This window comes from Haliotis rufescens, unplaced genomic scaffold (assembly GCF_023055435.1).
Source record: "Haliotis rufescens isolate VD_foot unplaced genomic scaffold, xgHalRufe1.0.p SCAF_28, whole genome shotgun sequence".
In the NCBI taxonomy this organism is placed as follows: Eukaryota; Metazoa; Mollusca; class Gastropoda; order Lepetellida; family Haliotidae; genus Haliotis; species Haliotis rufescens.
In genome coordinates this window covers 5,769,839-5,784,462 of record NW_025963979.1, presented here as the reverse complement: position 1 = coordinate 5,784,462, position 14,624 = coordinate 5,769,839, and the positions used below count along the sequence as shown (strand labels likewise).

Genomic DNA, 14,624 nt, shown 5'->3' with positions numbered 1-14,624 from the left:
ACGGTTTTTGAATACTAAATGAAACACTGAAGAGCAATGAAATGAGTAAATACTCAAGGATTCATAACATTATCTGGAGTTAGTGAGTTGGTTTTGACAATTTCAAAATAGTATTCCAGTCATATCATGGTGTGTTAGCTTAATGTGTGAAGAAAGCCTGAAATGATTCGCTTTGATAAAACCAAAGAGCACAGGTTGGTGTGGAAAGACCTAGAAACAATCAGGGCAAACCTTGGATTCAAACCCAGGGGCATAATTTTCTGGTGCACCTAAGGGAGGCAACTCTGCGCAGCGACATGCTGCACCTCAGACCAACCGCGCCCCATTACCAAGAACACTGAGGGAATACAACTCTGCGCAGCAATATGCTGCACCTCAGACCAACCGTGCCCCATTACCAAGAACACTGAGGGAATACAACTCTGCGCAGCAACATGCTGCACCTCAGACCAACCGTGCCCCATTACCAAGAACACTGAGGGAATACAACTCTGCGCAGTGATATGCTGCACCTCAGACCAACCGTGCCCCATCACCAAGAACACTGAGGGAACACATTAATCTAAACACAGTAAAGCATGTTTCTTCATGTTAGAAAATTACAATGGCAGATATATGATACACAGAGAATGCTAAATCACTTCCAACAGGTAAAAGGGCCTGTGCTTAACATCTAGAAGGGCAACAGTGAGGATGAACTTACTTGACAGTTACACTTTCTTCAGGCTCTTTCTCCTTCGTCTTGGAAGTAAAGAAGGACCTGAAACATGACAAGATTATCTCATCACATACTTTCACTACCCTTCATTAAAATGACAAGATATGTCAGCACATACTTTTCACTACCCTTCATTAAAATGACAAGATATGTCAGCACATACTTTTCACTACCCTTCATTAAAATGACAAGATATGTCAGCACATACTTTTTACTACCCTTCATTAAAATGACAAGATATGTCAGCACATACTTTCACTACCTCATTAAAATGAAAAGATATGTCAGCACATACTTTCACTACCTCTCATTAAAAGCTTTCACAAAAAGCCTGAGAAAATAGGTGTGCTGTGACAAAATGTGCATATGAAATATTGCTGATGTTATTGACAGTCAACATAGGAAGGTGCATATTGCAATATATGTTTCAAAAGGCAGCACATCTAAGTATTGAAGTCAATCTGAACCTTTGCATAGATCTGATATCGTTTCCGTCCATTTGGGCCAATTAACATTCATGATTACAAACTGCCGAAAACAAGGTGTTAACTATAACTGCTAAAGAGACTAATTGAGTAATATGGTGTGAAGAGTTAACAGTGTTTGGGCACAGTTGGTGGTCTGTGTGCAATGGAAAAATGTCAGGACTTAGGTGAACCCTGAGTGATTTCATTCAGGTCTTGTTCTCAGCTTGCGTACATAGGAAAACAGTTAAAACATAGAAAAAACACACAGATTTGTTCCCTATTACGCATATTGTAATCTCACTTCTCCCAAGAACCAGTGAGTATACACATCAGTTTATTCACATCCACACTGCCTGTATTTAAGGTGACACACACACGTCACCAACTTGTCAGAACTGCCAATGTAACGTTTCTATGAAACGAGTCTTGATATTTTGAATAAGTCTTGATTCAACCACCCTTTCCAACCAGAATAACATCACTCAGGATGACTGACAAGACCTGGGTGCAAATCTGCCCTGAAGAGCCTTGGGATTTGGATTTTAAGATAATTGCTTCATGCTTAATTGTCAGCTTTTTTAACAATGCTGGTGACTATATAGGTGCTAATAATGTTTATCACTGTAATTTTCGTTGATGACCCTACCACCAGTTTCTAGGGCAAGCAGACATCACAATGATGAGAGAATTATAAATCGGAGAATGTTTTCTATCTTGAGTGAATGTAGGAATAGAAAATGTGGCTTGAATGTTGTCATAGAGGCAATAAATGGTGAAGACTTCCACCCATATCCCCCCTCAAAAATATATATGATTAATAGGATTGATCGGCAATGCGTACAAAATAACTTTTTGGGGGAGGATATGGGCTGTAGTCTTTCCAATAAATGTATGCCTATTCTAAAGGGGAAAATAATGTTTGTTGTCCACATATATTGTTAGAGTGATGATTTCACCAGAGAAATCTGAGCGCAATTTAGCCGATACATGCCCATTTGTCAGCCTATTCTGTTGCCATTTTGATGCAGTGCCATTGTAGCCTGGTAATAACTAGGCTTATCACTTCCTAATGTTTGAGAAACATCTTCATTGGATAATATTTGGAAGTTCTGGATTGTTTATCAACTGTTCATTGTTTACATATATAATATGGTCACAGCTTAGTGCATGTATTATTTTTCATGAGATGCATGATTGTCTGAGCATCCACAGCTAAAAATGCCTCTAATGAACCTGAATTAAGCACTTTCACGGATTGTTATTAACTATGTATGAATTATGAATAGGCCTAATGATCAGGACTGATGTTATGATGTTTCAAAATTGATAATCTTCGTGGCAATCCATACTATGAACAGTGATGAATATACTTACATTATTGACTTCTGCATGATGGTTGTGTAGTGTAGAATGCCAGAAATATTATTTTCTTTATTGTTGTTATCACGAAAACTGCACACACACTTCCCGCCACTTTCCTTTGCTTTTGCAACTTCTTGTAAGAAACCCCAGTAGGGGAGATAACTGTTGGAAAATAAATAAGAACGCAAATATCATTGAATGAAAATGTTTGCACTACGATGTCAGTGTTGAAACTATTTAGCAAACATACATAGTTGCGATTGACTAAACGATTTAGTTTCACCAAAACAGAGGACTGCATTAGAAATGTGTTCAAGAAAGCCTTGAATCTGTCAGATCACATTTTCGCGTCATCCTCAGGTGCGCGTACGTCACTTCCTGTTATCGCCATTTGCTATCGGAAGATATATTGACAATTTCGTGTGTCATAACAGTGTTCTGTTTATTTTGGATTCATATTTGTCATACGTTTGGATTATCTGAATTATGAAATGAAGATCGTGTGTACAACTATCTAGAGAGAACAGGAGGGTATGTATGACCGATCACCAGCATTGAAAGCAATCGAAATGAAGTGACAGACGGAAGACAGAAATGATTCTTTAAACGGAACCAGTCCTGAATCCTGTTTGACACTTGTTCACTTCAGAAGAAATCAGCTGTTAGCAGAGTTCATTGATGTGATCATAATAATTCTATGATTGTATTGCAAGGGTATGTCTTTGGACAGGAAAAGGAACAATACGTTTTTTCTGGTGGTATTGATCAAGATAATGGCTGCATCATTAATTATGATTTGTTCTGAAGCCATTAATGGAATTTAATACCATAACAATATTAGGTCCGAATTGTTCAAAACAGTTTGATGGTGTTTATGCTTCACATAATGTCAAGCTCACTGAGTGTTTGTGCAAGTGAAAGAATATAAGTATATATAATAGTAATCAAATATTGTAACTCTGAACAATCTTCATGAACCCTTTTCACTCATATTATTTATATTCATCACAAGTTAGATGAGATATCCTTGATTTATAAGTTTTCACGTATATGTTTTCTTGTACTGCCTGATCTCTGGTTATTGTGTGCTGACACATAAAGTGCTGATGTCACCTTTTAGAGACAACATCTGACAGTGTTGAGTGCTAATATTTTGAAAAAGGAAAGAAAACAATTGACAGGTTTGATACATTATTGCATTCAATTTCACCATTGGTATTTCTGCTGTTTACACTTTTTAAAAAATGACAAGGAAGAGACAAGCTTATGAAATATTACTAAACTTTTACTTAAATTTAACTTACTCATGTTGTAAGTGTAATTTATATTGTCTGCTATCCTCGTCCAATTGTCAGAGCTCTATTTTCACATAGATTTGCTTGAGTAGTTGAAGTTTTCAGACTTTCTATTTTGTTAATTTCTGTGGGTTTGTTTAGAAACATATCTATGTGATAAGTTTTAAGGCAGGGATGGGTAACTCAGGTTGTGTTGGTACCGAGTAGGGCCCAGGTACTCACAGGACTAAACGGACTCATGGTTAGTCATGTGATATATTGTGACAAAAATTATTTAGAACTCTATGGATACACTACAAGTCAGTGATGTTCACATTTCTTTCGGACTATTCAGTAAACTTCAGTGTATGCATGACCAGATCGTTTTATGCTTGTATCTAAATACATTTTGCCAGGGCTACGGTCAAACTATTCCCAATCGGACATTTTGTACCTATCTCTTGAGACCTACAGCGGGTTACCAGGTAGAATCAGGTAATCATGGTAATAGGGGATGGGTACCCGGGTAGTAAATTTGGACTAGTCCCAGCCCTAATATGTTGCAATCACAAAAACAATTGCTTGTCATATGTGGATATGAAAAATCAATACCACCAGCAGTACAATAAGAATATCAGTTCAAAACTTTGACACTACTGCAGTGGCGTGTCCAAATTTTCTACCTGGATACCCGCTGTAGCGTCAAGGGTTGGGTACAAAATGTCCGATAAGGAGTTGTTTTACCAGACAACTGGGAAAAATTATTTAGGAACATATATATTACCATCTGGTCATGCATGCACTGAAGTTGACTGAAGCTATATCTTTAATAAAAACATATAAATGTCAAAAGGCATGAGTGTATACTCAGAAAGATATCAAAACATTAGTGACTTGTAGGTAACCATGGAGTTGTCTGAAAATATGATAGCAGCGTTAGAAATTGGCACTAGTCATGTAGTCCTTGCTAAACTGCCAAATGGTTATGGTATCATAAGGACTAGTAGAAATTTGCCATTTTTAAGGGGTTTACTATGTGTTACCATTATCAGGACTAGTGGGCTAAAACTGTTAGTTTCTACTACTGTATAGATATCGACTAAGGTGATGTATTTCAAGTTTGAGGGACTAGAGTGCTTGAAATTTGGCGCTTTTCTATTGCTGATTGTCATACATTCTTCGTCTCATTGAGTGATGCGGCGTCATAATAATGATGTGCGATGCAGAAGAAAACCTTGTGATGCTTGTTTAAAATTTTCTTAAGGGGTGTCCACTTCACGTTGGCTTACAAAGTTGCTCTATTATACACTTATAATGGCTGTTTTTTGTGAGAGAAAAGTACAGTATAATCATGATAATGATTTAGAAAAAAACAATGATCAGTGTTTCCTTTCTTGAGATGGACAACCCACTGAAAACAATGCACCCAACCCATTTCACTTCAATCAATATTTTAGCTGACATGAAATGGTTTGCCTTTGCTTTTGTCATGGTAGAATGTATGCTGTGTTTTCAATGTACAGCTAGGTTACCTGTAGATTTAACAGCACTAAATTTTAACATTATGCTTTCGGTTCCAAAGTGAATTAGCATGGTTAAAGCTACAGGTAACCTTGCTCAACATTAACATAATTCAAAAGCTGTATATCCTTATTCACTCACCACTCACTGTTGTCTTTAATGCTAAACATTTGCAACACAATGATGGATAAAAAGGTCTCAAACTTATCAGCATTCCTTTCTCATTTCATGTACAGTTTGCAAAACAAACCATGTTATGAAATGTAAGGATAATGAGAACTGGGAGTTAAACATGTTAAGACCTATTGTTTATAACAAGAATATGTGTTCCTGTTTCAGATGAGTTCAGAAAACACAACAGAGTCAAGTGGGGGTAACTCAAGTGTTGCCCCCTCAGTGACGTCATCCATCATCACGAAACTGACAACATCTATGGTGTCTGACATTACGACAGAGCCACTTGTGCCTAATGGCACTACCAATGCGACACATCAACCTCTCATCTTCCTACAAACCCAAGCTGCTCAGGGAATTGCTGGAACTTTTGCTGTGGCGGCCATACTTATCACATGTCATCAGGTCAGTTATGATTTCATACAACTTAAGAAAGGTTATTGTTGTTACACATGCTGTGAAGTCAGGAAACACAGTATCAGGGAGGGGGCATTGGTGGCCCAGTCATCTAAGGCGCTGCCATTCGCTGTGCAGAAACCTATGATTGTGGGTTCGAATCCCAGCAATAAATAGTAAATAGTGTCGTGTCTTTCATCAAATGATTGTGAAGGTTGAGACATGTTTATTTATTTGCAATTACCTTCTATCAAATAAGTAAAATGACTTTTAGAGAATTTTGGTATCAACTTGTCACACCGACCTCTTCATAGTCTTATGAGCAACACTAGGCTCACAGGAGCATTGTCAGTCATGGACTGTCCAGACCTGCACCTGCACCTGCACAGCATACTTACACCCTCTCTACCTGTAACAAACCAAATGTGTTAGCCCAAATTCTGTGCACCACCTACTTGTCTCCAATGCATATTGTGAGTTGGTTCAACTTATCTTGGATTAAGTTGATTGCAGGATTACTGTTATATAATCCTCCCTCACTGATACAGTGCCAATTGGCCTGGGTTATGTCATTGATGGTTATTTGGTGGTAGGATTTGTGATGGCCACAGGTGTTGTGTCGTTAATGACATGTTTATTACCAACTGTGCTGCAGTGGAGCCATCCTAGTTGTATAATGTACACGTCCTTGTGTAGTTAGAATGTAGGTTATAGATCGGACAAACACTTTACTAGCATGATCAGTGTTGTAATTTGATACAGCTGGAAAGTCAGATATACTTGATAGGTGTTTTCTTCGGTACCTTTTGTTTACTAGTCACAGTGGTCAAATTTGAAATATACATGGTGTGTCATATACTTACACCCCGTTCACATGCACAACATTTACTGACATAAGTAATATTACACACGTGTAACTATACATACATGCGTACTATGCGTTCACATGAAAAGCATCTTAGGTATGTAAATTGTGTAAGGCACACATATTTGTCAGGCTGTTCACGACTTTTAACACAAAACACATTGTTTTCCAATCAAAGTTGATTGAGAAGAGAGTTACTTCACCGAAAATTTTCACATGAAGCAACATGTGTTTGATTTAATTTGTACACAAAGTTTTGACTCCTTGAAACCAAAAGAGAACACTGTCCGCTCAACTCTGTATATATGCGCATAAAAGTTGGCAACTGTTGACAATTTGTTTGGTGTTGGCAAAAGAACAGATATTAAATCGATCATCCTCTTATGTTGACATAAACGTTCACATTGCAACATATACACACAGTGCAAATTTACATTTACATTTGCACCTTCTCCAGACATGATGCAAATTTGCTCCTGGTGTAAATATACACACATGAGTAAACGCGTTCACATGACAAGTATACTAACGTATGTATTTCTTCACACATATGCACATATACATACAACTGTATAGAGGTGCATGTGAATGGGGTATTACATTTTGCCACAATAATGTTAAGAAGGTAAGCTTCTGAATAGTTCAATATTATTACCAGTCACCAGCATTCAGAATAAACACTGTCTTCAGAAGAGTCATGAATGTACATCGCCATTGACAAATAGGTTACTATGGAAACATGCATTATGCTATTGCTTTGGGGACATAAAAAATCATAAAAGTCAACACTTTATTGATGGGAATTTTTCAGCAGTCATAAGGAAACATAATTTTACTGAAATAGGCACATTTGTGAAGGTGTTCAACAAAATTGTAGGGCCGAGGGCGCTTTTGGAAATCGGGGATGATGCTCTTACTGGAACTTTTTTTTCAACTACACTAATATTCCAAGGTCGTTCCTGACCTATAAACAAGTATTCTGATTCCTGCCATTCCAATAATTACCCCAAATTATCACTTAAGCAAGTGGCAGTTTATATGACAATGTAAAGACTGAGGAGGCAGTTTTTAGGCATGTAAGGGGCACTGATGTCAGTAATATCACCACAAGGACATCAGCATAAGTCATTCAGGAAGCTTTCCCATGTTCACAAAGCCTTGCTTTTGCAGTTGTAATTTCAACAACTTTTTTCATCATGTAGAATCAGCACACCTTATGAAAAATCCTTATACATGTCCACTTGTCTGGTAGTCCAAGACCAGTGAAAATCTAGAAGGACCAGTATTATTTCTTCTCAAATCTAGTTATTTTTACATCATTTTTACATAAACATCAAGACCAAATTTACCAATACAGATGCCTTCATTGGGAACGGTACAGTCTGGTTCTCAACGAGGTATCATTGTATGTGATCATTTTTCACATTGTATTTACATATGATGCTTACCAATAATATGAATTATTAATGGTTTGATGTTTTGTTGTTTCGTAAGCAAGGTTGACTGAATGTTCAGGTTGAATTTAAATGCATTTATGCAAGTACCAAATCATTGTTTGTTTGCAATGAAGTGTAATACAAGGTGCACCATGGCAAGTGGTTTGCACACAGTTAATAATTCTGTTTTTGTTCATTGTCTTGTTCTGTCATAGCAAGTGGTTAATACGGGGTCAATAATTCTGTTTTAGTTCTTTGTCTTGTTCTGACATGTTCCGCAGGCAATGTATTATGAGAAAGAGAATCATGTTTTATGTATTTGAGCATGTTGAGAGGTTAATTATGTAAGTAAAATTGTTTGAGTTTGATCAAAACACTTTTGAATCTTTGATAATGATAACATGATATGCAATGAATAAAATTTCCTCTTTTCTGATCCTTTGGTTCCGTTAAAGCCAAACACTGGCGTTGACATCCTAGAAGAATTTCTGTTGTGAGAGCACTGTACGGAGTAATGTCCAGGCATGTATAGCCATGCTCTGGGCTGAATCTACTGTCCTTTTAGTGTTTAATCCAGGCAGGAGTAGCCAGAGATGTAGAGTAAATCCATAATAATTTGATTGTGACCTCGGCACCATGTGATCAATATAATGTCCATTCAGTCGGGTGGGCAGTGGCCGTGCCAAGTAGTCTTGATTGGTCTGGTGACAGGGAAAAGTCTGGGCGCTGCTCAGTGCTTCAGATGTATCACTTGTCCTCATGAGAGGGGTGTGAAATGCCAGACTAGCATGACAAGTGGTATATAATACTGTGAATTTCAGCTGTCAGTGAACAAGCCAATAATTTACTAATACAATTTCCAAGCACTTGTATCTTGACAGAATATGTCCCCTTCCGACATTTCATTCACTTGCCATAATTTCCAAATGTGTCCAAGACTCCATGGACATTCGCCAAAACACTGTGTGTACCTGCCAGTGGACAAGTAATTATATATTTTTTATGGCTACCTTAAACACAGGTGGGGACTATTTGTCACCACTGGATTTGTGGGAATGTGAGGTTTAGACTAAGGATGTTATTCATTGGTAGTTTTAGTATTGACATATCACAATATGTCAATTCATAATAAATTGATATGTTCTGGATGTGTATTGATAAAATTTGCCTATGTAGGCCTGCAGTTGATCAGTTTCGTGTGAAATTTGAAATAGGCTCATGCATTTAAGTGTTTAAAATTGAATTTTCAGCCCTCTTATTCTAGATTTTAAGTAGACATTTCTGTGGCAATAAATTACCGGTATAAATTTAGTTTCCATATTCTAATTCATAAATGTGCTTCGATACAGCATCAACATTAAAATATCATGAGATGCAGTGACATTCCTAATTTAAAACATACCCGATGAGATTAGAAAAGGTAACAGCTGAATTAACGGTCAGTTCTTTTGAAAAACTTAATAATTCTTTTGAAAAAATGTTAATAGTGAATCCTTTTATGAATTAACAAATGAATAGGGTGTAGGGGGTGTAAGGGGGGTTAAAGTCTTTGAGGACCTTCAAGCCACTAAAAAACTTGTGTTCTCTCTGGGTAAACAGGAGAGAAATCCTCCCACTTGGACAGAATGGTGGTTCAGTATGGACTGGTGGCAAGAGGACATGCATGCAAACATTACTCCAATACTCAACCACTTTCATTTGTTCAGAAATATTGAGTTGCTCCATTCTCTGGACATGCATGTGTTTGTGTGTTATCATGCACATCAATATGATCCATACCTTGATGAGTGCCTGGAGGGGAATGTTGCTAATGCATGATCAGTGAGTTGATTGCACATTGGTGAGAGTCACTGGGAATAAGCATTGTTGGATGGGTGAATAGTTCACAGCAACACGCTGTGAGGGTAATGCTTTACAATGCCTGTTGTGTTGATCACTGCAGTCGGTAATCTCCAGACCAAATCCTGAGTCTACTAAGATGTTTTTAGTCTAGTGAAATTAGCTGATACCAGTCTATGCACCAGGGTGCGTGTTACATTATAATAGCAAGAAAAACAGAAAATGCACACAAGCATGCATGCATGTATGCACACTCTCACATGCACACACACTAAATAATGCCAAGACATGGGTTTGAAGTGCAGTCTGTCACTGCAAAATACACACACAGAAAGAGGATATGTGTGTGTGCTTAGTTGTCGTTTATCTACCTTATATTATGTGCTATTTTTCAGGAAACATTTTTGATTGCTTCTGTCTGAGGTTAATATGGATGTTGATGATGTGATGAATTATCGATGTTCAGCATCAGCACAAGTTGTTTATATATGATAAGGTAGTTTGTTTTCATGCTATTTTTACAATTCTGTGGTCTTCACAGCAACTTTTGAAAAAGTTTATTTTTCTTCTCATTCAGTATACCTTATTACATTTAAGGGTAGAAACAAATTTAGCACTAGAATGGTTTATGGTAACATGTAAGTCTATGCAGTTGCCACGAAGGGTTTCCAAACTGAAGATCATCTCTGTCTTGTGATATAAAATACAAATACAACGTTGGGCTATTTGGACGAGTTATATCTGACCATTGTTTGCGGAGCTGAAGTCATTTGTTGTTGCCCACATTACATTTCCTATTGTTCTTGTTTTGATGTCATCATGGGGAAGATTTCTCCTTTTCGTTCTTGATCTCTGGGTCATGTGAACTTACAAGAGCATGTGTTAGCAATGCTTTACCATGAATTCACTGTTACTTGTTGTGTGAAGCTAAACAATACTAAATGTGAAATGCCTTTCGCTGTGAATTAAGAACAGATGCATTAGGCCTCCCAACCACTCTGAGGCTGGACATTCTGTAATGGAGAAAATATCCAATGTGTCTGGATTTCCCTGCTGTAGATGTTGGTTAGTTCACTTGCACTTGAACATGTTGAATGAAGTTTTGTGTAAATGTCAAGTTGATAGGTAACATTTGCCTCCTATTGTTGTTGTTAGTTTTTCGTGGTTGTGCATATATCTAGACATGATTTACCATGTGTATGTCTTAGGCTAAGGTCATTCAAAAGTGCTATGTATATCTTGTCATTTGTATTTCTCTGGGGCTTGCACAACCAAAGATGTCAGTTTCCTATGCAGCAGGGCTCTGAGTCCTGTCACAATTTAGACAGACAAATTACCTCTTGAATGTTGCTAGTGAATAGAATCCAGAAGTGGAACTGTTTCTTAGCTCATGCATTACGACTACTGCGGGCATTGAATGGTAATTTGGAATGGAGAGTAGCTATTGTGGTTCCCTGATATATATAAAATTCTGACTTTAACAAATAGTTTGCTGAATTAGCATTGAATTTCAGTCACATGTTAACAGTGAGGTTATTGAAAATCGAAGCATCTTGCTGGTTACTTGGAGAATGATGTTTGGCTCAAGACACGCTCATTGGGAAGGTAGCTGGTTGGAGAGGCTTTAGGATTGATTCAGGAAAATAGGCAGCAGGATTTTATTGCCAATAATATGCCTCAGATGAGCAAATTATCATCATCATTTCAGACCTTGAAAAATATTGATGTTTGTATTAGTGAAACCCCTTTCTGAGGTCCCCCGCCGTGATATTGCTGGCATATTGCAAAAAGCAGCGTAAAACCCAACTCACTCACTCACATTAATTAGTTTGAGGACTGAAAAAGTATTTCCAATCACTTCAAATTGACAATGAATAATACCCTGTTTTGAATAAAAACGTGAGCATCCTCTGTTCAAGAATATCACGTGAAGACTGCTAGTTGATATATAAAATAATGGAAACTTGCAGATGTACTTGATATGGGAACACAAGAAAGGTCAGTTATTTCTGTCAGGCTTTTGTGTTGTCTCAGTTTTTCTGGATTGATTATTTTTGTAGAAAAAATGGAGAATGGAACTAATTTCCATGTTTATTGTCTAAATCAGATTACTGATGAAACAATAGGGTTTAGAAACCTTGTTTTCTTCTCAGTAGTTTCTTGCCCTTCCTCCATTGTTGTAGGTGATTCCATTGTAACCAAGTAGTTGCCTGCAGTACCATGTTCCTGGCTACTGCTGCTCTTTAAGCCAGCCTTTCAAGACAGTAATTGGAAATCTGTTCCATGAGATGGTCGAAGCAGACTCATTTACTGCGGAGCAACAAAGTTACCACAAACTCGGGAATATTAAATGTTTTCAGTGTTACTTTATCATGCTGATGAGGTTACCTTCTTTACAGGTTTTAGCTTGTGTTCAGGTTTGAAACTTGTTTCTGTTCAGCATAACTAGCACCAGGAACACTGGGTCTTGTATTGATTGGGTGGCATGAGGGAAGAAATGGGGAAACCATATGGCGCATGCCTGGGGGAGATTGTGAAATATTGGTGTAGCGGAACTCAAAGATGCCTTGAAACTGTTTGGGCTTCACATTGAATATTTCGTTTTGTTTTTCTCTTCGGAAAGTGCTTAGTTGCTCCTGAAAAACTTCACATGCCATTGGCTATCGCATAAGAAGTCCTCCAAGAGGGCCACACTTAGTTAATTAGGTCACGCTCTTATGAAAGAAACCATTTTGACTTCTGATGTGAGGCTCTGTACGTTATGTTCCAGTATGTTTCAATGTTCTGTCAGCCAGTCATGGCACAGGCAAATGTTTGTGAATTTTAGTTGACACATAATGAAATCGGCAAAACATATTAACTGGGAGTACTGTGCTTCAAGACATCTTTGCATTTATGCTGGAACGCAGGAACACATCCGAAACCTATACTCCAGCAGGCAACATCTTGGCATGGAGTTTTAAGGTTTCTTGCAGTTAGTAGGTTGACACATTACTCAAGGACTTCACCTATTCAGGCAAATGTGTGGCTGTTGGCCATGTCGGCCTGAGATACCAAACTCACTGTGCGAAGTTGTGTCCCTAACACTAGCTGGCAAGTTGCCTGGTCATTTGTTCCAATTAAGGACTCACCAAGTTGTGGAACTTGGTCTGGCAAACTGGCAAACGTCTGTGGCTTGTGTCAGATGAAATATTGCCACAGATATATGAACTCACTCAAATATTAGTCATATATTTGATAATCATAATGGTTTTGATATTTACCTGAAACATTTAAGCTCGACACAAGATGTACCAGATATAAGAAACATTATCTTATGTTGCTTATTCCAGTTAAAAGTGCCATATAAGTTCTAGAGAGCTATTTTCCTGATAAAATGACATAACATATACCGGTATATCAGCTAAAAAGCTTGAATTTCTATGAGCCAGATACTTTAACAAATGAGCTGACCTGGGCTGGTATGAATTCCTATTGCTGATATGCTATGACATTTGAAGAAGAAAAATATAGTTTATTCAGATTTCAAGTTTCAAGGCAGTGGGTGGACAACACGCAGCCTCACTGGCCTTAGAGACATCAGTTCTCATTCAGACTTTGAGTGTACAGCAATAACATAGTTCACATATTAATTGAAATTTGAAGACAAGACATGGCATGATCCTAAGGGTATGCTATATAAAGTATTGTTAATATCCACCTTATTAGGATAGAACCAGTATTGATGACAGAGATGCACCAAGGGGTTAGCACTGTTGTAGGTAATTACATTCTGTATGCTCTTTGTGGAGACAGTGAAGTAGAGAGGTTTTGTCTGTTGCGTGTGCTGTTTGTTCAGTGTCAGTGTTGTAGCTGTTCCTGTAGTGTAAAAACACACTTGATTGTTCTCCAGTACTGTCACAGAAGTGTTTAGGTGTGGAAGTGACCTGACCATGCTGACTGGATGAATAGAGATAAACCGGAAATAGATATCAGTGGAACAGGCATGTTTTCCCTGACCTACCGGTGATTCAGTGTAAAAATATCCAGTATTATTACAATTTAAATGCAGTGATCGGAAGAAATTGTATCTGTACCAGGAATAATATATTCTGATATGTTGTTATTATTGTTGCTACTTTTATTTTTAACTATTTATTTAAATGTAAGAAAAACATCGGAGTAGCACTTTGGTATGATGACAGATTATATGTTTTACATCCAGAATCATGCGGTCTTGCTATTTTGATCACAAAAACAACAAGTCTAAACAACAACAAATAAGACCTTTAATGAGCCTATATAGGGCATCTATGATCTTTGTAACCATTCTCCAAAAACTAAGGTTTATTTCAATGTATCAATTAAGCAGTTTCCTATTCATGGTTGCTGAAGGTAACTGATCAGTTGACACATAATTTCCCCGAAATTGTGAATAAAATAAATAAAATGGATCACAAACAAATTCATGAACACTTTCAGATAGTTAATAACAGGACTACCTCACTAACAAGAAAATATGACACCCAACCAGAGTTGATGGTGACCATTAAGTTGAATGAATAGGTTATATATAGATCTGATAGTCTGATA

At 37.5% G+C, this 14,624-nt stretch overlaps 2 protein-coding genes across 2 annotated transcripts in view; one reads left to right on the top strand and one right to left on the bottom strand.

The window, feature by feature from the left end:
- Positions 1-2,752, bottom strand: part of LOC124140502 (DNA ligase 1-like) — a 98,950-nt gene extending 96,198 nt beyond the window's left edge. The window contains exons 1-2 of the mRNA XM_048402689.1: positions 2,560-2,752; positions 704-760 (exon numbers count right to left, since the gene is read on the bottom strand). Of these exons, the coding sequence (XP_048258646.1) occupies positions 704-760; positions 2,560-2,576 (74 nt within the window). The 5' untranslated portion in view covers positions 2,577-2,752. The remainder of the gene's footprint in view (positions 1-703; positions 761-2,559) is intronic.
- Positions 2,753-2,924: 172 nt separating this feature from the next.
- Positions 2,925-14,624, top strand: part of LOC124139389 (transmembrane protein 184B-like) — a 45,917-nt gene continuing 34,217 nt past the window's right edge. The window contains exons 1-2 of the mRNA XM_046506427.2: positions 2,925-3,078; positions 5,682-5,921. Coding sequence (XP_046362383.1) covers positions 5,682-5,921 — 240 coding nt within the window. The 5' untranslated portion in view covers positions 2,925-3,078. The remainder of the gene's footprint in view (positions 3,079-5,681; positions 5,922-14,624) is intronic.